This window comes from Electrona antarctica (assembly GCF_951216825.1).
Source record: "Electrona antarctica genome assembly, chromosome: 13".
Lineage (NCBI taxonomy): Eukaryota > Metazoa > Chordata > Actinopteri > Myctophiformes > Myctophidae > Electrona > Electrona antarctica.
In genome coordinates this window covers 19,346,559-19,372,853 of record NC_136794.1, presented here as the reverse complement: position 1 = coordinate 19,372,853, position 26,295 = coordinate 19,346,559, and the positions used below count along the sequence as shown (strand labels likewise).

Below are 26,295 nucleotides of genomic sequence, written 5' to 3'. Positions count from 1 at the left end.
CTAACTTTATTTTCCAGATGTGCACAGTAATGCCTTGGGTTTTTTTTTTCTTCTCCTAAATGTGGGTTTAATTTGGGTGTATCTGAAGTTAGATTAAATTGCTTTTAGGTATATGTTTACCCGTTTATGGAGCAGCGTCACCTCTATTGGCCAATCCGGTCACATGGTTCCCTAACTTTATTCAGTTGACACCAAGTAGGAGGGCTTTATGGAGGGAGGAAAAAAAGACAACTCGAGAAAAATTAGTATTTTCTACCTTCAGAAATTAATGGCCATGAGTTCGTATTTGGTGAACTCTAAGTATGTGGATCCAAAATTTCCTCCTTGTGAGGAATATTCACAGAATAACTATATACCTGACCAGGGCTCGGACTTCTACGGTCCATCGCCGGACCCAGAGTTTCAGCATCCAGGAGGAATCTATCCTCGGCCAAACTACACGGAGCCCTTCAGCTGCAACACTGTGCAGGACTCCACGGTGCAGCCACGGGGTCATGTCCAGGAGAGAGCCAGCCCAGCTTTCACCGCACAGACTGAGCAGTGCCCACCGGTCCAAATGGCTGGTCCTCGGACTTGTGGACAACAACAAAGCACAAAGAACCAAAATGGGATACAAGCCAAGCAGCCTGCAGTAGTTTATCCTTGGATGAAGAAAGTCCACGTAAATAATGGTAAGATTTCCACCATGCACGTCTCTTTTGGGATCAGCTGAGGTCTTCTATTTTAGCTTCAACGAAAGCATTCAGTGTAATATTTATGGGTGGCTTTGAAGGCCTCGCCAATTACACAAGTCATAAATTTTTATTGCCCAGGAAATAGGCCGCAAGGTGAACGTCTCAAAGCTCTTCAAAACACTTATTATCTGATGATAGTGGTGCCTGTATACATTGGGACGATATTGGGAGTAAACAACTAAATTCATGGAGTGCATGTGCGTCGACATTCAGTCGCGTATAGCCTATTTCCCGAGCTAGTTCTTTTTCTGTGGGTTGTCTCAAAAGTTTGAGTGTCCCGTGCTGAGAAGGGTGCTCTGTTGTGCTGTTTTGTTTAGCCTGCTGTATGGTCAACATTTGGTCACTTTTTGTTTTGTTTTCTCACAGTGAACCCGGATTACACAGGACCTGAACCCAAACGGTCAAGAACAGCTTATACGCGACAGCAGGTTTTGGAACTTGAGAAGGAATTTCATTTTAACAGGTACCTGACCAGGCGACGAAGGATTGAGATTGCCCATACCCTTTGTCTCTCCGAACGGCAGATCAAAATATGGTTTCAGAACAGAAGGATGAAATGGAAGAAAGACCACAAATTACCGAACACCAAGGGCAGGTCGGCACCAGGCTCAAACCATCTGCAAAGTCTTCAGAAGGATAACCAGACTGATATTACAACTTTATAAAGAAGGGGCGCCTTCACGCTGCGAATAAACATGTACATTATAAAAGACAAAGGTTGTATCTAACTTTTGCATGGACTTATCTCATTTTTATCAATTTATATTTAACAAAAGAACGACCCAAGAAGTGTTGACTGGCTCAAAACTGAGTCAGAAAAAATAACTCTGAAACTGAGAGGCACGTTGAATCTCTCATAATTTAATTCCTCAAAGAGGCACAGTATACCGAAAAACACTTTTATTTTTGCATAAATATGTAACCACCGAGGACATTGTATGACCACAACTGATTTTATGGATGATGTATTCACTAATGTTCTTCACATGTGAATTCAAGCAGGTAACATGGCTACGGTAGATGTTTTATTTAAAATGGGGGAAACCATTCGTCCAAATTACACAAAATGGGCCCACAGCGTGTTTTTTATTTTTATTTTTTTAATTTCTAATTAGACATCACATGCACAAAAATATACTTGAAAGAAACATTGTTTGCATTGTGAGCCTACAACTCGGTAACATATACTTTCGTGTTGCAATTATCCCGGTGAAATATTCACTTAATTCTCTCGCATTTCTTTGTGATTCATGTAACTTATTTTGTACAATAAAGCTTTGAATAATTGCTAAATATTATTCTCAAAGGCAAAACATTCCTGTGTGCATATACTATTCTGAGTGCCCTTATTCGGTTATAAATCTCTCTTGACATCTTTGTAAACAGTTTATATTTTCAGAGGCTCGCTCTGCCATTTGAAACTCTTATGGAAGATCAATTTGTTCTTGCATGGCATCAAATTGATGTTGGTTAGATGTTCCTCATCAGAAAAATCTAATCCAAAATATTTAGAAATAGATTTTTTTTCTTCATATGGATTGTATTTCGTAATTATTTATTTGATCAAGAATTTGTAAATTTTCGTATAGCACACATACGAGTTTAAAATATTCAATTATCTTTTTTATTATTATTCTGAAATGAGTTTGAACTCTTGTGCATTATTAGCATGGCTTTTATGCAAGGTTTAGTCAGTGTTCTTAGTTAATGTTGAAATATAGACATTCATTTACACCAAACTAACCAGGGGCTTTCATGTCACGTTTCACGAAAGATATTCTTGTATTATACCATCATTGTCTTAAGACAAACAAAAAAAAGAAGCGAGGAACTCCTCCAATCTTCTCTCTGTGAAGTCTTCACGATGAGAAGTTGAAAAGGTATTTCGGTTGAAGTTCGACAAAGCAGCAGTGGCAGGTTCATCCAGGGGACACCGCTTCTTTCGCCTTAGACACATTTCAGCCGCAAGGACTGACCTCCAAGCCCCTCTGACCCGCCCGGACCTACAGCATTTCTGTCACTGGCGCATTTGGTTTTAAGGATTTCCCCCCCCAAACCAAACTAAAACATTGTGAAGAATGTTCACCGCATAAATGTCATAGTTTTAAACTTGTTTAAACAATATTTATTATAGCCTATCAGGTGAAGCCCCAAACGGTTCTGATTATGCATTTGTCAATATGCAATCTGTTTGGTTTTATTTTTGTACATGCTTTTTACCTTGTATTGTGCATCCAGATGTGAAAAGTTTATTGAAAAATAAAGATTTCTACCAATTATGCATTTAAATGACTGTAAATATATATTTTTTCACGTGATACTTTTTGAGTAGCCTATACCCCCAAAAATGAAGAAAAATGAAAGAAAAATCCAATTCAAAACAAAGATCTAAATATGTGTCTAATTTTTGCAACATGTTTTACTTCTGTGAATTAAAAGACAATCAGTGCATGGCTTCAAATAGCTTTGGTAGATCGTTTATATTTCTTAATTATATAGCGACAATAGCGTGCATGGAGCCATCAGCACTTCTAAACTCTGCACAATGGCACCAAAAGTTCTCTGTAAGGGAAAATATATAGGACTAATTTAGATCTACTAGTTATGTGTATCTTTTAAATGATGACAAAAATATGTGTTGCTCTATAGCCTGTCACAATTTCTACTGACAGTCTATAAGCGCGCGTGGCATGCGCAAAACCCCACAACCTTCAAGAACAATGTTCCGTAAAACCGATTGAAGGTTGTGGCGATTCTTGTGGGTATATTTTGGGTACCCACAAAACCCTTGGTATTCGGCTTCGTTTGTAGGTTAGAAAAGTCTATAAATATTTTATTTGGGGATATTTTGGGGCTTTGCTGACTTTATTTATTAGATTGTAGTGGAGAATGACAGGAAAACATCGACAGAGAGAGAGAGAAAGAGAGAGAGAGAGAGAGAGAGAGAGAGAGAGAGAGAGAGAGAGACGCAGCAAAAATAGCTGGGCTCGGGAATCGAACCCAAGACTCGCTGTCGGGCATTAGAGCCTATATAGTCTATATATATCGTATAGGCCTTATGGCATTCGCCTATACCAGCAGGTAATCAGCGCCCTGTTACATATTTATAAAAGTGTGATCCAATTAATTTGAAATGCATGGTTTTGTTACATTACACCATTGAAAGAGCTTGCCTTGTTGTTATACTGAAACTAAATAGGCCTACCCCAAATCTGGCCAGAGGTGATTAAGCATAGAGGCATAATGGGCACGAGTTGTTTTGGATATAAGCTTTCTCTGCTTTGTTGAGAAGTTATGTTTAATATGTCAACAACACGTGGAACATGCACCATCAACTATACTTTTGTAAAATTATAATTGACACACATTTTCCAAAAGTTGGAGTCAGTGCACGGACAGTGACACACAATCTGTTGCAATTGTACAGCATTGTTTCCTTCTCCATGCATGCATGGCCTTTGAACACAGGCCTAGGCTTGCAAATGGTACATGGGATAGGATTGCACAAGCGTTCGTGCATGCATGTTTGTGTATGTGAAGAAGAGTGAAGTGAGAAGGCAAGCCTCACCATTTGTGTGCACACGTGCAAACACGATTCAGAGAAACGATTCAGAGAAAGCAGCCTATATGTAAAGTGATACTTTAATACCGTGCACCAGCCCAGATTTTGCAATCATTCTACACTCATTCTCTATTTGCATGTCAGATAGAGTGGAGGGAGCGAGAAAAAGCACATGGAGAGGGAGAGAGGGAGAGCTATATATTGTGAAAGAGAACATATTTACATCACATATTACGTTTTTGATAAATAGTCAATCTCATTTCATATTCAAATAATAATTTTATAACATGTCTGCATTTTCCCCCATCTCCTGTCATAACTTGTATTGAACATATTATTTATAACAGGTTGAGAATGCAATCAGGTCAGAGCAACCCTCAAACGTGCAGTGTAGCTACATTGACCTACATGTCTGAAAGCAATAAATGGGAGCCAAAGGCAGAGCCATTTTCAATGACATTGCACCGAATGTAGGAATACACCGTCGCCGCGCTCACAATGGCTCTCACACGGCCATATTTGATTTCCAGCTGTACGCAGAAGCTTCGCCAAGCTAGACAGCCCCTAAGATGTATTAAACTGCGCTGTCTGCATTCGGAGATATAATTCGGAGACTATACCACTCCGCTCTCTATTCTTGACCACGTGATTGTCTAAATAATTAATGCAGCACGTCCCCCTAGAAACACGGCGTCGTCATTAATCGCAAGGACTCTATCAGACTTGAAAACTGAACAGATCCCAAGAAAATAATATCCAAACGGTGCGATAGCGATACTCGGCGCAACTGTAGCCGGCACTTTATAGCACAACATCCGAACCAATGGATGCTTGGTAGGTAAATATTTCAGCATTTCTTTCTGACTGAGCTGGTAAATGACGATATCTGTCAGATATTTGATAGATTGCACCCTTTGATGGGCGCTGTAAACAGTCTGTGGTTGTGTGTTGTACCAATGCTGTGCTTTTTATGAAATGCATCGGTAGCCTGATACAAGATTTTGCAACTCAGCTGTCGCCCAGAATAGGCTACAAGTTAACTATTTTGTTTATTTTTTGTTATTTTATTTTTTACTGTATATGGTCCAATGCAAGTACTGGATATATGCATATGGGCTGCAGCGTTGTCTGACATAGCCGGCTATGTCATTTTTGCACAGGGCCATTGTCAGTAAAATGTATTTTAAAGGACAAAAATGACATAGCAGAAATATTTCCAAACGACCTGGTGGGATAACTGTCTGTGCCCATAAACAAAAAAAGTTATGGTTTGACGTTTGCCTGTGCAAATTATAATACATCTCAGGATATATCGTATGTTCTAGGGGGAACAGTCAGTCTCTAACATTAGTCTATTTTTATTGTTGGTGTCGGATGGTTTGATTTTTATTTCTGAGAGTCTTCGTGGAAGTTGTGTTTGGGCAGGTTGACAGTTGTGCCTCGTTGTAAATCATTCTCAGTAATTCCTGAAAGGGTGTGAGACTGTTGGGGGGCCGGGCGAAAACTGTAAATCTTTCACTTTTATTACCCTCCGAACATATGCTGCGACGCTGGTCCCGAAACCCTCCTCAGTGCAATTTAACCTACCTCTCAACATCCCTCCGATCCTTGTGTCTCCAAATCCTCCGTCTTCTCATTCATTCTTTGAACTCCATGTCCCCCTTAAACCACACCACTATCCATTTTCATTGAACAAAAACTGTACTTTATTTATTTGTGTTTATTTATTAGAAAGCAGCCGGTATATGCTTCAACATTGTGGGTAGAGAAGACAGCAGACAAAGGGGGCTTACGTGGTTTATTAGAATACAATTCCACTCTCAGATTTCAACAAATGGTGTCATAAATCACAAAAATGTATATGTTGGGCCTATACGCTGATCAGTGACTACAGGAACTAGAACCATTATATCATTCTACAATATATCTAAATTGTTCAACACTGGGCCACTGGCATATACTGTTTTGGTGTATGTCTATTGTATCTGTTTTTATTATAATATATTAAAGCAACGTGACTTCTCACATATACGTCTATTATTAAGATATAGATATATACTTAAATGTATTAAGAATTGTGAATATAAAGTCTTAACCAATGATTAAAAAGAGTTAAAATAGAGCAATACAATAACATATATATGAATATAAAGTGTACAGACTGCAAACTCTAAATGATTATCAGAATCCATAAACGATTAATAATTCCACAGCAATGTATCATTGCTATAGGTCTAAGTGTAGTTGCAATCCCTGCAATGGAAAGAGAGAAAAAGAAATCATAGGCAATAGAACATTTTCACACACAGTTCAGATGAGGAAATAAACGCCACCCTTTATCAAAATGGATTCGTGAGGTAAGGCTTGGTTGAAGAAGCAGCCTGAAAGGAACAATCTGCCAGTAGATCACGTGAACAAATATGCTTGTATCTTAAGGCAGTGCCTTTATTTGTCATCATAAAGGTTCCGAAACACCAAAATCCTAATGTTAGCTGCAAATGTATAGGCCTATCCGTTTCTGAATTCCTGTATATTTCATTGGGTGATTGATTGCCAGGGATTTTTTTCTGGAATAAGGATACCTTGTTCGCTTTTTATTGGTAGTTGAATGCGAGTCCTTCCATTCTATCGGGAATACTGTCTGCATTGGTATATGGAAATGTCTGAAAAACAGCAAGATCAGGTTTAGGACAGCATTGTCTACAGACAAAGGGTGAAGGATTTATTCTGGAGACTACATGGAAAGGAATTGAGACTGAGAGGCACTGGTATATATGATGAATTGATTCACAGGTAAGCAATTGCATGGCAAAATGCAACCTTTAACCATGGGGTAATATAATGCAAGGAAATAAATATGATTTATTCGATTCATAGAAGGTGATCCTTATTAATGTCGCTCTCTGATCGGCAATTGTGCGGGTATAGACATTGGGATACAATTTGTAAAGCAGATGTATAATTTGGACTTTCAAATATTAAGGAAAGAATCGGTCTGCAACTGGCAATGGATTTTCAGTTGCATTTCGATGAAGACTGACTCAGAGGAAGAAGTAGTAGAGGAACTTTTCATTTTGTCTCTTAGATCGTAAATCACATTAATTTGTTGTCTTATAGTCACGGTGGCGTTAGCCTTGATTTATGTGGTTTCAACTATGACTTTGTTAAGCTGCAAGCAACGTTATATTTTACATGGATATATAGTCTCATTGGATATTTTGGGGATTACTATAGCTTTTCATTAAATGTTATTTTGTATGATTTGGAGTGTGGCTCTTGGTTTATAGCATAGTAAGTCAATATTTTCTCATGGTATTGTCAATTGGATAAAACATTAGAACTAAGTCGCAAGTCAAATATTATTCGATTACAATTATTTAGGATATTATTTCCGTGTTCATTTTCTAACTTTGTTTTCAAACAGTTATTTGATTGTGGAAAGAGGCTTAATTTCACTCATCAACACTGCTTGAGATTGTTGCGTCTTTTACATAATATCAGACAAAATACCATGCCGTGAGATACCGGATCTCTATGTAATAAGAACAATGGTCAATAGGTCAACATTTAGGCCTACTTATTTCATATTTATTTGGGAAACCCCTATCTGAATAGTTTCAATTTAATTCAGAAATCTTATATTCTAACCACAGTTCACACTGGGCGAGCATATAATGCTAGTTAGATAGGCCTTCGTTTACCTGCGCAGCATATTTCCAGCAACAACGTGCACGGAAAATGGTCTAAGTTAAAATATTAAGGATTCAGATGGGCAACCGAGAGAAATGATGAAGTGAGCTGATAGCACTTACCCATACAGAGCCTTCAATGACTTATGTTGCAACTGCCCCATTGTACGAACCAAACTACCGTAACAATGCGTAGGCGAAAAACATTCTTGTTTGAAAAGAGGAGCTTGTCTGGTACTAGAAGTAACACTGTGTGTTCAAAAGAACTTAAAACATAGGCTACATATGCTGCTGATTTTGAGTATCTTCCACAAATAGCCTGTTCCATGCAGGATGCATAATCATCTTTGAGGGATTTGTTATCTTCAAATAAAAAGAGAGAGGGAAAACTCAATCAATCAAACTCGCGTTAAAATTAATTAACTGATTATTTCGACGGATTAATCCCTACTTTTCTGCTTAAGGACAACCACTGGCCATGCGTCTCTTCTTCTGTATGTTGCAGCTTGAGGGCATCGGTGGAAAAAGTTGGTTTGGATTTCAGTGAGGCTTACTTGAACCCCTGCTCGTTGTTCATTAAACTTTGAGTTAAGGCTGAATGACCCTAAGGTCACTTAAAAAGCTTATGACTGCTAAATATTTTGGCTACCTCTTTGTTTAAATCTGCACATGTAAGACATTTCTTTGTGGTGCATTACTAACAGTGACCATACCTCGTATTAGTAGTGACTGAATATAATTTGACCAAATTAAAAAGAGAATAAACGATAAATAAAGTGAACAAGTGAGGAAAGAAAATCATTTGTTGTGTTTTTTTGTGTGGCCATAAAAACATAATAAAAACAGTTCGTATTTTTTTTTAACAATGAAGCCAAACATCTTATTTTTCTGCCACGTGATAAAGAGGGCATATAGTCAAGATAGAAAGCTTTACACCAACTGTAAGCTGTTATACCTTGACATGTAAAATGGTGTGTGTAACACATTCGGTTCTGTCTCAGGTCGAAGTGAGAGCAGTGATGAATGCGTGAGGGACACAAAACAGATCTGCGCACATTTCGGTGAGTAACATTTATTTAATAATACAAAAAATACGAGGAACAAAACATATCTATTTTACACGTTAACATTCATTTGAAACACTAATATAACATATTTCTATATATACATATGTGACAAAAGGAGGTGGAAACTTGAGATAGGCTATGACTTGGGCCATATCATACAGTTATACATTAATTGCGGATACCAATTTCCTACAAATCAATTGTTTGTTTCGTTTGCAAAATATAACTCCAGTCTCCTTTTGAATGCAAGATGGATCGACCGACACAATAATTTGTATAGATAAAATGAGGAACAATATTAAATAATTGCAATTAAAGAACAGAAAACAAAACATGAGACAATTTTTTTAATTACCACTCCACTTCACGTATTCCACATTCTAACAGCTAGCAAATGAGCCATCGCCAGGGTTCCATTCATAAATATAAATAACATAATTTCCAGTTGTTCTGCGGGCATGGAGGCAAACTTGCGCATACACGAGTTCAGTAGCAACAGAAAGACTGGAGGCACGATTTATAAAGCGACCCCTCTGTAGGAGAACTCGCGGAGTATGAAATTCTTTTCCTTGCCTTCCACCTACGCTTAGTTTTACACTTCTGAGGTTACGAGTCTTGAAGAGTGTTTTGCTTTTCATTCCTCTCCGAGGCGTTTACAACCATAACATTTGCGGTCATAAATTTTGCTGCGGTCCACATTGACAGGTGCAATTGTTATGCACGGCGCGACGATTCCTCCTCCTACAGCCACTACAGTAGGCCTCTTGATTTGTCTCCATGCAGACATACGTACATACAAGTTTTAATCTCTATCACACACATATTTGTATGTGACTGTGTGTGTGTGTGTGTGTGTGTGTGTGTGTGTGTGTGTGTGTGTGTGTGTGTGTGTGTGTGTGTGTGTGTGTGTGTGTGTGTGTGTGTGCGTGCGTGCGTGTGTGCGTGCGTGCGTGCTCGCGCGCATGCATGCATGTGCGTGTATTAATATTAATTCATTAAATTAAAGTATTAATGACGAAAGGCTGTATACTTGAGATTTCTCTGGATTGGTTAACATCATTGTTAAAATTGTATACACATTTTGAGTCTTGTTTCCAGTATGTGTAAAGTATGCACTCTTAATCTAAAAACAGTATAGATGGCTGAAAATCAAGTTACAGCTCTGCCATGTGAGAGCACACAGTTAAGGAGAATCCTGCAGTCTAATAGGGTTGAGAAATGGGCAGGGGCCAGAGTAATAACATATCATATCTAGGCCTATCAGCCCAACCCCCACCCGCCCACCCCAAACACATGTGTACGCGCACACACGCGCGCACGCACGCACGCACGCACACACACACACACACACACACACACACACACACACACACACACACACACACACACACACAAAATAACTATATATATATATATATATATATATATATATATATATATATATATATATATATATAGAGAGAGAAAATTTGAAATACGTAAATTTTAACCTTGTTTTGACAACAGATATGGGTAAGGCTCCTTCAAAGATTTGGTCAGTTTGGTGGGCTGTAGGGAACAATACATGGTGGGTTTTGTAAGGTCGTGTGATTACTGAGAGGGGTATTGTGTGCGTGTCTCAAATGCTGATTCAGCTTATTTCTGAGGGATGCCTATGGCCTCCCAAAGGGAGCTTTGAGCGCAAGTTAAACTTTAACTCTTTTCAATTTGACACTTGCATGGAAGAATGACGTGGAGACCTATCTATAAATAGACAGATGGCTGGTTACGAGTTCACAGTTAAATCCTGTGTTAATTTAGCTCTGAGAGTGCACACATTTATATTTACACTCTCGTTGCAAATTGATGAATGAACAGATTTAACACTGCTACTACAGGCCTACTATACAGCCATCATTAATAATAGGCTAATAATAAAAAAGTTTAAAAAAATAATAATAATCAGTCTCATGATGATACAGGCGTTGGTTTAGGCTATATATAGGTCAAGGCTCTGAAACAATGTTTTGAAAATGTGTCGGATAAATATTATATTTATTGCGTGCACAATGAGTCTGAAAATTCCTCTCCTCATAGGTCACGGAACAGAGCGACTGTGGGAAACACCAATCACGTGAGAGAAGAACACCCATGCCATTGGATAGTTTTGCACTGGCTCTTTGGCGTTGAATCTACAAAATGCAGAAGGCTACCTATTACGACAATTCTGGACTTTTTGGAGCCTACACTTACCCCAAACCTGACTCCTATAATTATGCGCCCACCCATCAATCCTATACCACGTCTAATATTGAGAATGATTATCAGGGTACCGTTTGTCCGATACAGACCGCCACTGTTCGGCCACCAACTCTTAAAGACAATGAGCTGAATGGAGACTGCATGCGACAAGGCAGCAGCCAAAGCAACAGCCAACCAACGAGTATTGGAGAGCAGCAGCAGGCACCCCCACTGTCTGCATCCTCTCCGGGTTCCAACAACTCCTCGTCCCAGAAGAAGAAATCCCCATCAAACAGTGCTTCAAATACTGCCACACCAGTCATTACAAAGCAAATATTCCCATGGATGAAAGAGACGCGAGCGGCTGCTAAACTGAAAGGCAACAGCAGTACACCTGCAGGTAGAAATAGTATAGCATCATGACCGCATTCAGTGTGTGTGTGTGTGTGTGTGTGTGTGTGTGTGTGTGTGTGTGTGTGTGTGTGTGTGTGTGTGTGCGTGCGTGCGTGCGTGCGTGCGTGTGCGTGTGTGTATGTGTACGCGCGTGCGCACTGCGTAGGCTACGTACCCCGGCCCATATCTGTGCAGTTATGCTATAGCTTTCGTCAATGGATCAAAAATCCGTAAGAATGCGGATATAGGCTAGTAGGAAAATTGACGAATATATAAATACACTATATTCTAATATATGTCGTTATTGATTTACAGGTGAGCTTAGCGATGAGAAGAGCCCACCCGGACCTGCCTCTAAACGGGTCAGGACTGCCTACACCAGTGCACAACTAGTAGAACTTGAGAAGGAGTTCCACTTTAACCGGTACCTTTGTCGCCCTCGGAGAGTGGAAATGGCCAACCTTTTGAATCTCACCGAGCGCCAAATAAAGATCTGGTTTCAAAACAGAAGGATGAAATACAAGAAGGACCAGAAGTCTAAAGGGATCATGCACTCTCCCCTCGGACATTCCCCTGACAGAAGCCCACCAATGAGTGGCCCAAATCACATTGGATATTCTGGTCAGCTCCCAAACGTAAACAGCCTCAGCTATGATGCGCCCTCGCCCCCGTCGTTCGCCAAGCCCCAGCAAAACATGTACGGCTTGGCCGCGTACACGGCACCATTAGGTGGTTGCATCCCGCAACAGAAAAGATACCCGGGATCCGAATACGAACACCACAGCATGCAAAGCAATGGCAGCTTTGCCAACGCTAATTTACAAGGCAGCCCCGTTTATGTTGGTGGGAATTTTGTTGATTCCATGCCAGCCTCGGGCCCCATGTTCAACCTCGGCCATCTTCCTCATCCCTCATCTACCAGCGTGGACTACAGCTGTGCCGCTCAGATTCCAGGCAACCACCATCATGGACCCTGTGATCCCCATCCTACATACACAGACCTCACATCTCTCCAAGCGTCTCAGGGAAGGATTCAGGAAGCGCCTAAACTTACGCATTTGTAATATGTGGTTCCCATGTGTGTGCCAAAATTATGTTGCGCTCTTTTATTACCTCACTAGTCTAATAATTACACTCCAAGCGAGTCGTGTGTATTATTACAGTATTATTGATATTACTATTAATGCTATTGTGTAATTATTTTCTAAATAGGCCTACAGCTTTGTCCATTTCTCTTGACTGGGGGTGCGCAAAGGCAAGACAAGCCTGATTGTCAATTGTTCTCATTTTTTCCCCTTATTCTTTATTTTGATGTGCAATGCGCAATGTGGGGGACTGAAATCGGAAAATATCATGCCATTACTTGAAGGTAAGTCTTGTAGATGACGACAGTAGATGCTCATCTTTAGAATGAAGGACTTTTAGGGTAAAATTTCCGTCTGTCAATGTTCCATTATCTTCACGGGCGTCTTATTTATTTATTTGTATTACTTTGTATTATCTCCCATACATATATAGCCTATTTATTATTTAACTACTTTTGTATTGCACATTATTTATCATTTATATGCGAGTATTTATATGTGTGGAATTTTGTAAGATTGGCCAGATTAATGCACTTCGAAGGGTAGGCAATACAGGGTTTGGTAAATGCTTTGACTCGCAGTGTATTGTTGGAAAAGAGCATTTCTAATTGTAAATCTGGGATAAATGGGACATTGTATAGTGTATAAACACCACTATATGTCCATGGTTAATCTTGTGTCAAAACCTCTATGCTAAGCAAAACGTAGACTATCGAAATATCGAATATTATACAAATTTAACACACCAGCATGTCATTTTGTGTATAGTTCATTGCTATTTTTTCTTTGGCTACCGCATTGTTATTTAATTCAGTTGGATATCCATAAATTTATGAAACCCTAATGATATTGAAATGTTATATTTTATTGTGTTTAACATTTTGTAAATAAAGTGCTCAAATTTATTTGCTGCTTTTTTATTTTACATAATTTGTTTAATTTTATGTATAATGTGTATGTATGTATTTATTTATTTTTCAAAAGTCACAACACCCCGAGGCGACGAATATACTGGGAATCTCTAAGTCAGTAGTAGGCCTATCATCTGGTTATTTTTAATAGCTCCGTTGCGTTACGTTGGACACAAACTGGTGCCCTGTGAAATTGAATCTCTGACAGATAAAAGTAACAAGGCTTTATTGACTTAGGCTAGTATACTGTAGCCTACAGCCCAAAGAGGCAGAATGCTCATAAATCGATAAATACAGACTAGGGTTAGGCATACCCTATCTAAAACTAATCAGACGGCTCTATGCTTTCAGTGGAATGTGCATTTCAACTGAGAAAAAACTAGGCTACTTGTTATTGATATGATAACCAATAATTTTAATTCCTCAACCAAATAAGGATATTATGCTATAGCTATATAGCCTACGTCCTCCATAGGTCTACCAATTGTTTCAATGTGCAGCTAAATGATCTAATCCATAGCCTATATATAGCCTATACTTTTTGACAAAAGAAAAGGCAAATTCCCAAACCGTCAGAATGTGATAAAATAAGGCTCGTTTTAGGCAATATTATTGTTGAAAAATAAGAAAACATGCTGCTTTGACATTGAAAATGATGCAACCAGAGGGGTGTGTGTGTGTGTGCGTGTGTGCGTGTGTGTGTGTGTGTGTGTGTGTGTGTGTGTGTGTGTGTGTGCGCGCGCGCGTGTGTGTGCGTGTGTGTGTGCGCGTGCGTGCGCACGTGTGTGTGTGTGTGTGTGTGAGAGAGAGAGAGAGAGAGAGAGAGAGAGAGATCGCAGTTCATCCTTTATTGCTCCTGGAGAGCCATTTCAAAGCTCATTAATCAAAAACTCGTCGCTTTCAGACTCCTCACTGATCCCTCCTCCTCGTGAACAAAGCATTTGCATTCCAAATTCAAGTAACACATTTCAAACTGGGTAGGCCAATCTTTACGTGGGGTCCTGAAAACCCGCTGCGTGTTCGACTTTAAGATGATAGGGTTAGAAGCAAATTAAACACCTTCCCGAAATGTAATCTTTAGAGTCGCAAAGTTTCATTCTAATTTCTATGATGAAATAAAAGTGGTGATTCAAGCCTCTGAATGACCAAGTTATTTTTGTATAGGCTAATAGCCCACAAGTTAATTTCACCTGTTCCGACTTGTAATTAAACACCCCTTGTGAAGTTGTAGCTTATTGATTCCATTCATTTTCCTTTTCAGATGCTCACAATAAAAAACTATAGGTTATATCCATCTCAGACTCATTCATGTAATGAATGGCGGCCATTTTAACCCTTGGTGAGGTTTTTATATCAGCTGCCTGCAACCCCACACAGCCCCCTGAACACGGTAACGTTCATGCCTTTGAAAGCGCGTCATCTATCAACGCTCATATAGGTTCATGAGACATTGTCTAATTTTCTGGAGCCAATTCTTTGACAATCAAAGATAATCCAAGATGATCGTCAACCAATTGATGATTTTGTTGACTATATTCACATCTGCAAGTCTAACAGTTGATAGGCCTCCCATGGCGTGCCCATACCACATGGACAATTTGGACAAATGGCATTTTCTGACTTAATGGACAAAAGGGAAAACAATTACCATTCAGCTGAAAAGTGTCAATTATGAGGACATTCTGATTAAATGTTTAGGTCCATGCTATTTGCAATTCATTTAAAATCACAAGATTAATTATTGGACAGTCTAATTTGAACAAAAATATAGATGCTATCTTATATGCATATAGTAAAGTGTGGCAATTTTGGTGAATAATTGTGTTCCATCGTTTTGCAAATGGTTGCTGCAAAAAATAATGCTTTCACAGTAAATCAGTAGGCCTGGCCTAGCCACTTGTAATGATGACGCAGTATTACACTCGAAATAAAACGTTTTGTACATAAAATAAAGCATTTTCAAAGTTAATATCAATGAAACGGCATACAAAAGTTTATATCGTCAGCATGTTTATTGTTAACCAGGCCTGTTTGCTGAGCTTTAGGCTGCCTACACCAACAAACATTTAGGATTTATAGGACTATGTGCAACTTTTGAATGACAGAATAGTGCAAAAATACTCCCAATAAAGCATAGAATATCATAACATGTTCAACTGACAACTGGTATTCTCAAAGTAAAGTTTTATGTTATAAGAGGCAGTGCAGCTGCTCGGCCCTTGTGTCCCTGATTGGATAAAAGAAGCGAAGACCACGCCTGCTCAGTAGTGGGTAATATTTACAAATGGGTTTGGAAGTAGGCTACAGTAGGTAGGCTAACAAACTAATGAGGACATGAGTTGCTGACAATCATTAAACTAATCTGCTGTAAGGACTTATTGGGCACAGCAGGACTTGATTTCGATTTCTCCGTGACATGTAGGCCTATGACACATGATTAACAAGAGACGCCCTTTTTCCCACGACGTTGGCTAACCCAGTAACCCGAAACACTATCCGTCCATGATGAAAAGATTGTAGAATTTTCCTCATCAGGTATGGTGGACCACCGGCAGAGCGTCAGCCCGTTTCCATATTCGACGTCAGGCAGACAGGAGGAGCGCATCAAGGTGTAGTAGACAGGCTATAGGCTATTTGAACACTTGCGTATTTGTTCAGCAGAAATGCCACATATACCGTGCGTGCAGAGTCCGGCATTGGATTTTGGATGAAAGCCGTAGACGGAGGCAAGCTTGTGGCAGCGGTGGCCGAACGGATAGCGGCGCGGTCTAGATACCGGAAGGTTCCCAGTTCGAATCAGCCGTCCGACACGTTAAAATTACCACCGCTGAAATGCCCTTGAACAAGGCATCAACCACTACGATGAAATGTGTTCTATGAGCAGGGCCTGGCTGGAAACAAGTTCTTGAGCTTAGCCCAGATACCCTGGGTAAATATAGATTTCATTTCATTTCATTTCATTTCAAGTTGCTCCATACCCAGGGCATGAATACTGTGTGCTCACTCACACTCACTACCACAGGGCTTTAATCATCCCACCGAGCCGTTCTTCCACGACGCTGGCGACGCACATCAGCGTTGGCAGAACATATCGCGAGGATTCACCGCTGCAAGTGAACAGTATTCATCACCATCCCAAGAGATTTTCTCAAGCGATTGCACAGCACAGGACATGAGTGTGGACAGTGACACCAGTTATGAATTAATTTCAGTGGAACAGAGGAAGACACAGCCATGATACCAGCAAGAATCATATAGCTCTAACATTTCATCGGTTGTAAGTTTGCTTAAACATATATCCTATTGTATATATATCCTAGTAGGCCTACATGTAGAGAAAATAATTAGGAGGCATCATCAATGAGGAATTTCACAGCTAAACAGACGAATAACTGAATTGATAAACAATAATAATAATTTAATTGCAATAAATATACAGAACATCCATATTGTTGACCTACTGACATGGTCCTTTCATTGAGTTTAAATCAAAGTCAGACGAGGCTTCAAAACAGAATAATTAAGAATGAAGAGGGCCTTACCAGGGAGTTTGCCCATGCTGACTTGCTCTGCAATAGAACTTGATTATCCGATTCCGAGTCATCACCACGCACGTTGACTTGACAATACAGTAGACTCATGTGGATAACTGCAGTTTAGATAATTTGACTTTCCATGCCTATTGCACTTGATTAAACTATACTTAGCTATGCGGAAGTAGGAAAAAAAACGAACAAATATGCTAAATTATCATGTATTTATTAGTTCAATTTATGCCTATATTCTTTGCCTGTCATGCATGGTCTCATGTCTGTGAGGATTGAAGAATAAACCAAAGACAGAGCAGACAGTGTTAATATTATAACGCAAATGGTGCAAAGATATTGTGGGATCAAGTTTCAAGGGGCTGTCTGTTATGATGGGTTGCCCTTCAAATAAAGAGGGCAACTTCAGTAGTTGATCTGGAACTGCAGGAGGTTTACATTTTTGGGGTTTATGTTTAATTACTCACTTTGATACTTACTTTGCCATATCAAATGTATTAAGTTCACAAGAAAGAAACTATTTGTTGTTGGCAAGTGTTCTGAATGGTATTTACATTTCTTTCAAGCTAAAACTAGTGTTATTTATATGGACCTAGTAGGCCTTTATTTATTATATCCCTTGAATTGTTGATAAATACATGTCAAGTTGAATGAATATGCTTTCACTGAACTTTCATTTCAAATAAAACATTTGAAACAATAAAACAATTACATGGTGTTTTTTGTGTAGGTATCAAAAGGCTTGACTTCAATGTTTCACTGGATTATATATATATATATATATATATATATATATATATATATATATATATATCTCATATATATATATCTCAAAGACTAGAATTGCCAGTTTTAATGTAGCTTATACTCATATTCTGATGTAAAGGTGAATTGATTTGTATAACATGGACATCTTGGGCTTCAGTTTATGAGCAAACCTATTTCCACTGCTGTGAAAATGCAACCTATAGATGTCAGAGGACAGTTATCTGTTGTTATGTCCTATTCTCAACCTATGCATGATGTCACTAAAGAGTTTTACTTAGCTGTGCACTGGTGTTGCACATTGAAAATAGCCGATCTACAGGCTCACAATGAGTCACACTCACACTGTGATGCATTGTGAGCTTGTAGATCTGTGATTGGCAACCTATAACCCAGGTCAGTGAATCAGTAGGACTGGTAGTGTCATCCTGTTGCCATGCAAACTCACACAATCAGGAATAGTGTTCAGGAAGTGAACGTGATGGCTTATGTTTTGGTGTCTTATAATCCTGTAAACTGCAGGGATGTCTTTATGACAAGACTTTGACAAAAATTCATTCATTCACACATTGTTAACAAATAGATAACTCAATTTGCAACATAGTATTCCAGCATATATCCCATGGTTATAGTTACACCATATGAATTCTCTTATGATACTGATTAATTTAAAGAAACCCTTTCAACCTTATCTTCACTGTAGGCCTACTGTATAATTTGATCCTCACTATACTCATTATAAAATGGCACCATTTCTGCTACTCCCTCACATCGCCACATGCAGCCCCACGGCCCCCACCTTCACTTAATGTGGCCCCCAGGTTCATATTATTTCAGCTGTCACAATTCCAAACATGCAAACATTACCCGCTTGAATTACTTCAGTCTAATAATGACTAGTATTTTTAAAATGTTGTCTTTTCTGTCCAATGTATTTCCATTTAAGTTTATAAAGTTAATATACGAATAAATGCATTTGAAATTAAATAAAAGTTACTTTTGAGGATTCCAATTCAAAAGTAGCAAAAAATAATTCAGGATTTCAATTAAAATATAGCAAAAATAGCTGATCTACTTGTAGATCTGCTATTTTTGCCACGAGAGTAATATGCAATGTGGCCCTCTGGAGTGAGTGTGGAAATATAGTGGCCCTCTCCATTGTCAAAGTTGTCCACCCCTGCACTAAATCAACACTGAATTTTAAAGTGTGCTACTAAACTGCAACATGTATTGATTGATTGCAACATTACAAGAGGCAGAAACATGGAGAATCCTATATGAGTTGCACTAACTATTGCATGATCTATGTCTCAGCAGACACAGTATTACAAAACATGATTAGCTGTTAACCATTATCCCATTGCTCCTTCTCAATTAAGGGAATGTCCTGGATTGAAAAGGTATAATTCTAACGTTTGTATACTGTAGACCTAGCAACGGTGGTAAAGCAACTTGGGTATGGGAATAATATACTGAAAACATTGTATAAAGTAGGCTATAAGTAGTGTGGCTATACAGTAAGTAGTGTGGTGATAAAACAGTTACCTATATGAAAATGTACCGTATGCTTTTAATGCAGTTAATCACCACTAAACTACATGATGTAGGTATTACTTTCCAAACCTGATCATGTGAATCGTCAAAGAAACACGTGTGCTTTGATTGATTGTAGGTCTTATGTTAGTGGTTTTGATATAATTGTAACTATGATAAACGATTCACTTCAAGCAAGTATGATTTAGAGGGCTTGACCAAAAGGCTCATCTCCACCTTACTTGTGTGAAAGATAGCTCACTGATATGTGGAAACATGAAGTAGGTCATACATTATCCAAGCCTCAACTATAATGCTCTGGTAGTCTATATAAGAAAATATTAGTGCCTTTCCCCTTTACCGATGCTCTTATGGATTTCTTTCATGGCATTTTTTTTGTATGAAATTATGACTGAATAAATTGCATCTTCATTTATCTTCGAAAAAACCCTTCTGTGCTGACTGCGATACTCAGCTCTCAGCGCTTTACATAATTATATTAGTCTTCTGCTACACCAAGAAATTGATTGCCCAAGAAAATGAACCTGGCTTTGCTATAAATTACACCTATGGATCCTGAGAAATGTGTTATTTTGTTTAAAATAGTACCTAATATAATTAGAGTTCTAATTCATGGTGAGCTACAAGTGTGCCTATTACAGTAACAGGGTTTGGAATTTAATCTGTCTGCTGGATAAAAAATGATCCTGTGTGGTTTTCATTTGTAATCCTAGACACATTATTTCAGTAAAATAGTCTGTGACTTCTCGAAATGAGAGATGGATTGTTGTATGAATAACTATATTCATAAGTTTTAGTTTTAAAGTTACCCGTCCATCTGAGAGAGCAATCTTATCGGAGGGGATGGGTAATCGAACAGCCTGTCTTATATTGTATGCTGCCATTTACAGTATAACTTACTGTATCACTGAAACTGAAGCATTTAGAGATCAGCTGCATGAACTCCTAGCTGGAGGTCTCACCCCTGCTTTGTGAGTAGTACTATAGAAAAGATAAAAAAGCCAGATGAGATAACTGTGACAGAATAAGGGCAGATATCTGGGAGTAAGGATATTATCTGCTTCAGCTCTAGGCCTACTACTAAGATTCAAAGTTTAGAATAATATTTTGTGTAGACACAATTTCCTATTCAGTGCGCTGGCTTCAGGTTAGTATGCCATTATAGGCTCCAGTTCTGGTTATCTTATTTCAAGCTATGAGAGAGATTATTGTCCAGGTCTCAAATATTGATTGTATACCCTTTAAATCTCAACAAGCTCCTAGACACTGATAATCTCACATCTGAAGAAGTCTATTCCCCTCATTATGTGTGAGTTCAAATGTGATCTTATTTGCCACACTGACCACAGGAAAATGATAATCCTGGTGAAAGTTATCATATTCAAATGTGACCAACCACAACTTTGCTTAAGCACATAAAGAAATATTTTGGGTCATATAGCAGACATCCCATCTTCCATTGTCCTCCATACCCAGAGGCCCCTGCATTAGAAACTAAAATCCAGGAGTGCAGTGGCAGCATGCAGGGTTAAGTAATTCTGCACCATGGAGAAAGACATTTGATTTCATTTGTAGTGTGTCTTGCGGCGGGCAGAGGTGAGCCCACCTTTGGCTGCAGGAGGAGTGAAGCGGCACACATATCTAGTGTTTGGAGACACAAAATTGACAATGCATTTATCTTTGAATAATGTAAATGTCCTGAGAATACGGTGGCAGTGGTCCTGGCGTGTCCACCGAGGGCGTGGGGCTGTCAGACAGTGAGCTCTCTGGCCCTGCTGCAGCATAATATGGCCTTCGGCTCCCCTGGAGCATCCTGCTGCTCTGTTCTGTCTGCCTCGGGCCCACATTCCTCCTTCAGCACACTGCACTAGCTCCCCACTTAATTTACACTCCTGTTGGAGAGGGAGTTAATGCGGAAAAGCCTGCCAAGAAGAATCTTATCTGCTCTTCTCGCTCTTTTAGGGCAAGGAAGGAAGTCTAGACCACAGACAATACAGAGATGCAAAGAAGCAGGTGTTTAGATTCCCAACACTCTATGCTTTGTGAAATTATCGGACAGCAGGGTAGCTCATTTATGTTTGTCCAAGATCACTATGCAAACAACAACAACATCCCAGACATATATACATTACATGCTTGATGGGAATACACTTTTGCAGTATTTGAATATGCCCCATCATTTAAAATAAGTGACATAACTTAAACAGATCTATGAATACAATGAGTTGCTTCCCAGAACAAATGTGTGGGCTTGGTGACTAAAACATGTATTGTTTAAAATGGATGGTTCCTGGCAAGCTGACAGTGCTGTTCAGTGAGGCAAAGTGCCAGTAAATTGTTTGTCTTCTGCAGTGCTGCCCTATAATTCTTCTGGGAACCAATGGCATTGTGTTTGCCAAAGAGAATAATGATAGATGGGATAAAAATCAAACTGGAGGATTTTGGGATGCACACTGGCAACCAGGCATAATCGGAATACACTTCTCGTCCCCAGGAAGAGACATTTGCAATAGTTTTCTTATTTATTTATGTCTCAGACCTGTGCCTTGTCTTGTCTGTGGTAGACAGTATAAATTATTTTATTTTCTGAAATAATGCCACTGTGAGCCTATCTGATATGTCTGGTGTGCACCTTCGCTGACACAATTTTAATTTCAGTAACCTATTGCAAGAACATATTCTAAATTCCTGCATCAGTGAATAAGTGACCATCCATTTATACTCAGACAGTAACACTATCATCTGCTGCAGTCATTGTGGACTATGTTCAATGCAATGATGCATGTTACCCATGTCTGTATTGAGCAATGGCTCTTTATGTCTTCCGCTCTGAGGCGTAAATGTAAATGTGCAATCTGCCCATTTAAGTGTCCTGTTGGCCCAACAACGGGAGCATGTCCCCATCTGTTCTCTCCCTTGCGTGTTGAGGCAACATAATACTCCCTTGCCATTTGCCAGGACAGAGGTTTTCAAGCTATTTCTAAGGTTAGAGAGACAACGTAACTAATACTATGTGTTATCTGTTACTGATTTGGATCAGTTAATCCTCATTTGCAGATATAGGCTGTGCTGAATTGTAAATCTGAGTATAGCTTTCTTTATGTGCTGCCCTTGGCTGAGGCCTTTTGTTGTTGTTGCTCTGCAAGCTGGGGACAGCTATAGCATGAATGTCAGAGGACTATGATTTGTTACAAGCCTAGCCTCTCCAACTGTGACTCACTGAGGTGTGACAATAGTGACCAACAGCTCTAGTTGCCTCAGGGCCAGCCAGTCAATTACACAACACTGTTCACCCAGAACAACGATATATAGTCAATAACAGACCAAAGATTAAAGAAAAAGAAAATAAATGGCTCTGAACATAGAGCACTGATGGCCACATCACCTTGTTGGTGAATTCATGGATATCACATGTGGCAGGCTGTAAAGCTGAAGTAGATGGTGGCGGATTTATGAACAGGCTTTCCAGGGTCATAGCTCATGGGCACAGGCCTATAGGGGGGCAGATATAATGTGGGGAAAAAGTAGCCCTGGTACATGACGTCTAATCTACAGATCATATACGTATGATGAGCTGGGCTGCCCAGTGCCCACACAACCTTCTGCAAAGCTTGGCGATTGAGGTCAGTAACAGTTCCCATGTATGTTCATCCCAGGTGAGATTCTCAGTGATGTGGATGCTGAGGAATTTGAAGTCGGCGACCCTCTCCACTGCAGCGGCATCTATGTAGATGGAGGTGTACTCTCCATCTGGCTTCCTGTGGTCCACAATAACAATATTTCGTCTTGTCGATGACAAAAGTTAGGTTGTTCTCCTGGCACCATTGCATCTCTCCTTTAGGCTGTCTCATCATCGTCAGTGATCAGGCCTATCACTGTTGTGTCATCAGCGACCTTGACTACTGAGTTGGAGCTGTGTGTGGCCACACAGTTATGTGCCTGTACAGGGTAGTAGAGGGAACTCAGAACACAGCTCTCGGGGGCTCCTGTATTGAGGGTCAGGGAGGTAGAGGTGTTGGAGCCCATCCTCACTACCTGGCTTGGCTCTGACAGAAAGTCCAGGATAGTCCAGCTTCCAAAGTTTTCAGGAATGCTCTGTTTGGAACAAAATGCCTCAAATCACCAATCATGCAATTTCCATGAAATGTTGCACTCACATTCCCACTAGGCCAAGGAAGAAATTCCACTTGAAAATGTTCAAATCAGCCTCATGGTGGCGCTATAACAGGCCGATTCCAGTTTGTATGGATTAGTGTAAAACATTGTATGCACACTCCCTAGAGGCCAAGGAAAAACGCCAAGGAAAAACCTTTGCCCTGCAGTTTTTCCACATCTGCCTTTTATAGCGCCACCAGGAGGCCGACTTCTATAAAACAATGTTTATGATATTTCTCCTTCAGATTTTATCCACATTTCACACGTTCTCTACTAGAATTTCGCGGGCCTTCGGCCCGCTCATCCCAGAGTTGCGTTGCCCCGCGTTGCGATACAGAAGTCCACAGATACAGAAGTCCACAGTGACACGCGTTTTATGCAGCTGTTTTGTGTTGCAGCGCGTGCGCGCGCGCGCGTGTAGTGTTGTTGTTCTTATCCATATATGCGCCTCGGTTCGTCCCGTTTGTTCCACGCCAGGTGTCGACGCAGTCGTTCGTGCGATTTGCGTGTTTGCATTATGTTAACTGTGTAGGCATACCATATTCTGAATTACCAAAAAGAGGACACATGCGCGCGTGCATGTGGATGTGGATGTGCACATGCGCGTGCACGTCGTGCACGTCGTGCATGTGCCGTGCGTGGGCGGTTGTGTTAAATGGAGATGTCAAAAGAATCTAGAGCCTAACAATAAATGCATCAAATATGCTCTATATTAGTTATGTATTTATTTAAAGCAGTGGCTCTGAAAGGTGTGATCCAGGGACCCTCATGGTTCCTTGAGGGGGTTCCAAATGGACCCATTATAGGTCTGTAACTCTGAGAGTGTAACACATGGACCCAAATGGACCCTTACAGGTCTGTAACTCTGAGAGTGTAAAAATGTAACCAAATGGAGTCTTTTATAACTGTTAACTCTGATACTGTGGAAATGGAATGAAATGGGACTGTTATGGGTCCATTTGGTTTGACTCTCAGAGTTATGGGGGTCCTTGAAATGAAAAAGTTTGAGAACCTGTATGCAATGGCTTATCTGTTGTAAAAAGAGAGACCAGCCTATTCTCCAAACCATCATATCTTATGCTTTGCTAGGTTGTACAAAATAATATTGGGTCATTATAATGTGCAGGACTCACCGCGCGCACAGCTGCCTTGTCTGTGTTGACATGACATGGGCTTGCAGGACAGAACTTGTATTTGTGACAGACACATAGTTCCTTTGCAGACAATACAATGTGCTTCTCATTGGTCAGTCAGAAAGCTGAGAAAACAGCAGGCTACTTTTTCTGCATGTCAATGATGAGATAGTTCTCCGCTGTCTGTCTATCTGCAGACAGCGGAGCAGCCAGCGAGCCTTTCTCTGATCTGCGGTCGGGACCAGTGGTAGTGGTGTGAGCGTGCAGCGCATGCAGAGTTATGAAGAATACACATTCCGGGGTTGGGGCTGAAAGTCCACCTCTCAGTGTTTTTCCACTACGAACCATTGAACGTGCATTGTAATACACATTGGTGTGAATGGTCTGTGAGCGTAGCGATACACTACAGGCGATACGTGTAAAACCCCGGACATTTGAAGGTATTTATAAAACCACCCGGACTGGCCCCCAAAAGAGGACGTATGGTAAACTGTGTATGTAATCGCGGCGCTGTCCATGCAAGTTAGAATGAGTGTGTGTGTGTGTGTGTGTGTGTGTGTGTGTGTGGCTGGCTGCCCTGTGGTTGGCTGCGTGGGGATCGCCATGTGAGGGGGCTAGCCAATAAGGGCCCTGTGTTGCATGTGGAGAATTGTGTAGGTTAGTGTGTGTGGTGCAGCCGAACGGGGTGGTGAGAACATGAGGGGGATGTAGCACAGCAATCGGTGACCCCTACATTAAGCTGTGTTGCTCCCAAGATGCAGTGCAAATGCGTGTTGTAAGCAACCGTAGCCAATGGGAAAACAGGATGCAGTGTTGCCAGGTCCGCGAATTGTAAGCGAGTTGTAAGTAGCGTGTTGAATGGCATTTGTTCTGGGCTTGTTTTCATAGACGTGGCACCAAATTAGGCGGGGGTGTCGGTGCTTGTGGCGTGTTTGTGTTTATTATTAGGGACCAAGAAGTCACGCAGTGACTTTGGTCACTCTTTGTTTTTGTGTTTATTTTTCTTCTTCTCCTTCTTCTTCTCCTTCTCCTTCTTCCGCCAAAAATTGCTGTTCTGACTGAATGGTGCAGTCGGTTTTCGCGAAACGCGGTAATCTGGTAGAGGGTCATGCCAAACGGTGAATATGTGACGCCCAAGACGATTGGCCAAATGGTGGCGCTATAGCGCTCAATTAAAAATGCTAACTTTGAACGTGCATAGCTCATGAACCGTTTGACCGTTGGCAATGACACTTTGATACCCATATGCGTCTCCTCGTGCTGAACAACTTTCGTGTTCTGACTTTTGACCTCTGACCTTTAGATCACCCGCCATTTTGAATTATATGATCAGTACTTTATTTTATTCTCCTTCTGCCAAAAATAGCTGTTCTGACTGAACCGTGCAGTCGGTTTGCGCAAAACTTGTCAACATGATAGAGGACCATGCCAAACGGTGACTATGTGAAGCCCATCATGATTGGCCAAATGGTGGCGCTATAG

General features: G+C 40.2%; 2 protein-coding genes across 2 annotated transcripts; both read left to right on the top strand.

The window, feature by feature from the left end:
- Window positions 1-253: 253 nt before the first annotated feature.
- Window positions 254-1,873, top strand: hoxd4a (homeobox D4a). Its single transcript, XM_079518186.1, has 2 exons — window positions 254-671; window positions 1,101-1,873. Exons 1-2 carry the CDS (start codon window positions 269-271, stop codon window positions 1,397-1,399), a joined length of 702 nt encoding a protein of 233 aa, XP_079374312.1. The 5' UTR covers window positions 254-268; the 3' UTR covers window positions 1,400-1,873.
- A 3,194-nt stretch (window positions 1,874-5,067) lies between these two features.
- Window positions 5,068-12,737, top strand: hoxd3a (homeobox D3a). Its single transcript, XM_079518350.1, has 4 exons — window positions 5,068-5,130; window positions 8,987-9,046; window positions 11,129-11,672; window positions 11,981-12,737. The coding sequence occupies exons 3-4, from the start codon at window positions 11,231-11,233 to the stop codon at window positions 12,727-12,729; spliced, it is 1,191 nt and encodes a 396-aa protein (XP_079374476.1). The 5' UTR covers window positions 5,068-5,130; window positions 8,987-9,046; window positions 11,129-11,230; the 3' UTR covers window positions 12,730-12,737.
- The last annotated feature ends 13,558 nt before the right edge of the window (window positions 12,738-26,295 follow it).

Coding starts and splice junctions, on each gene's coding strand:
- hoxd4a (XM_079518186.1), top strand. CDS start 269: ATGGCCATGAGTTCGTATTTGGTGAACTCTAAGTATGTGGATCCAAAA. Junction 672..1,100: donor GAAAGTCCACGTAAATAATG/GTAAGATTTCCA, acceptor GTTTTCTCACAG/TGAACCCGGATTACACAGGA.
- hoxd3a (XM_079518350.1), top strand. CDS start 11,231: ATGCAGAAGGCTACCTATTACGACAATTCTGGACTTTTTGGAGCCTAC. Junction 11,673..11,980: donor CAACAGCAGTACACCTGCAG/GTAGAAATAGTA, acceptor ATTGATTTACAG/GTGAGCTTAGCGATGAGAAG.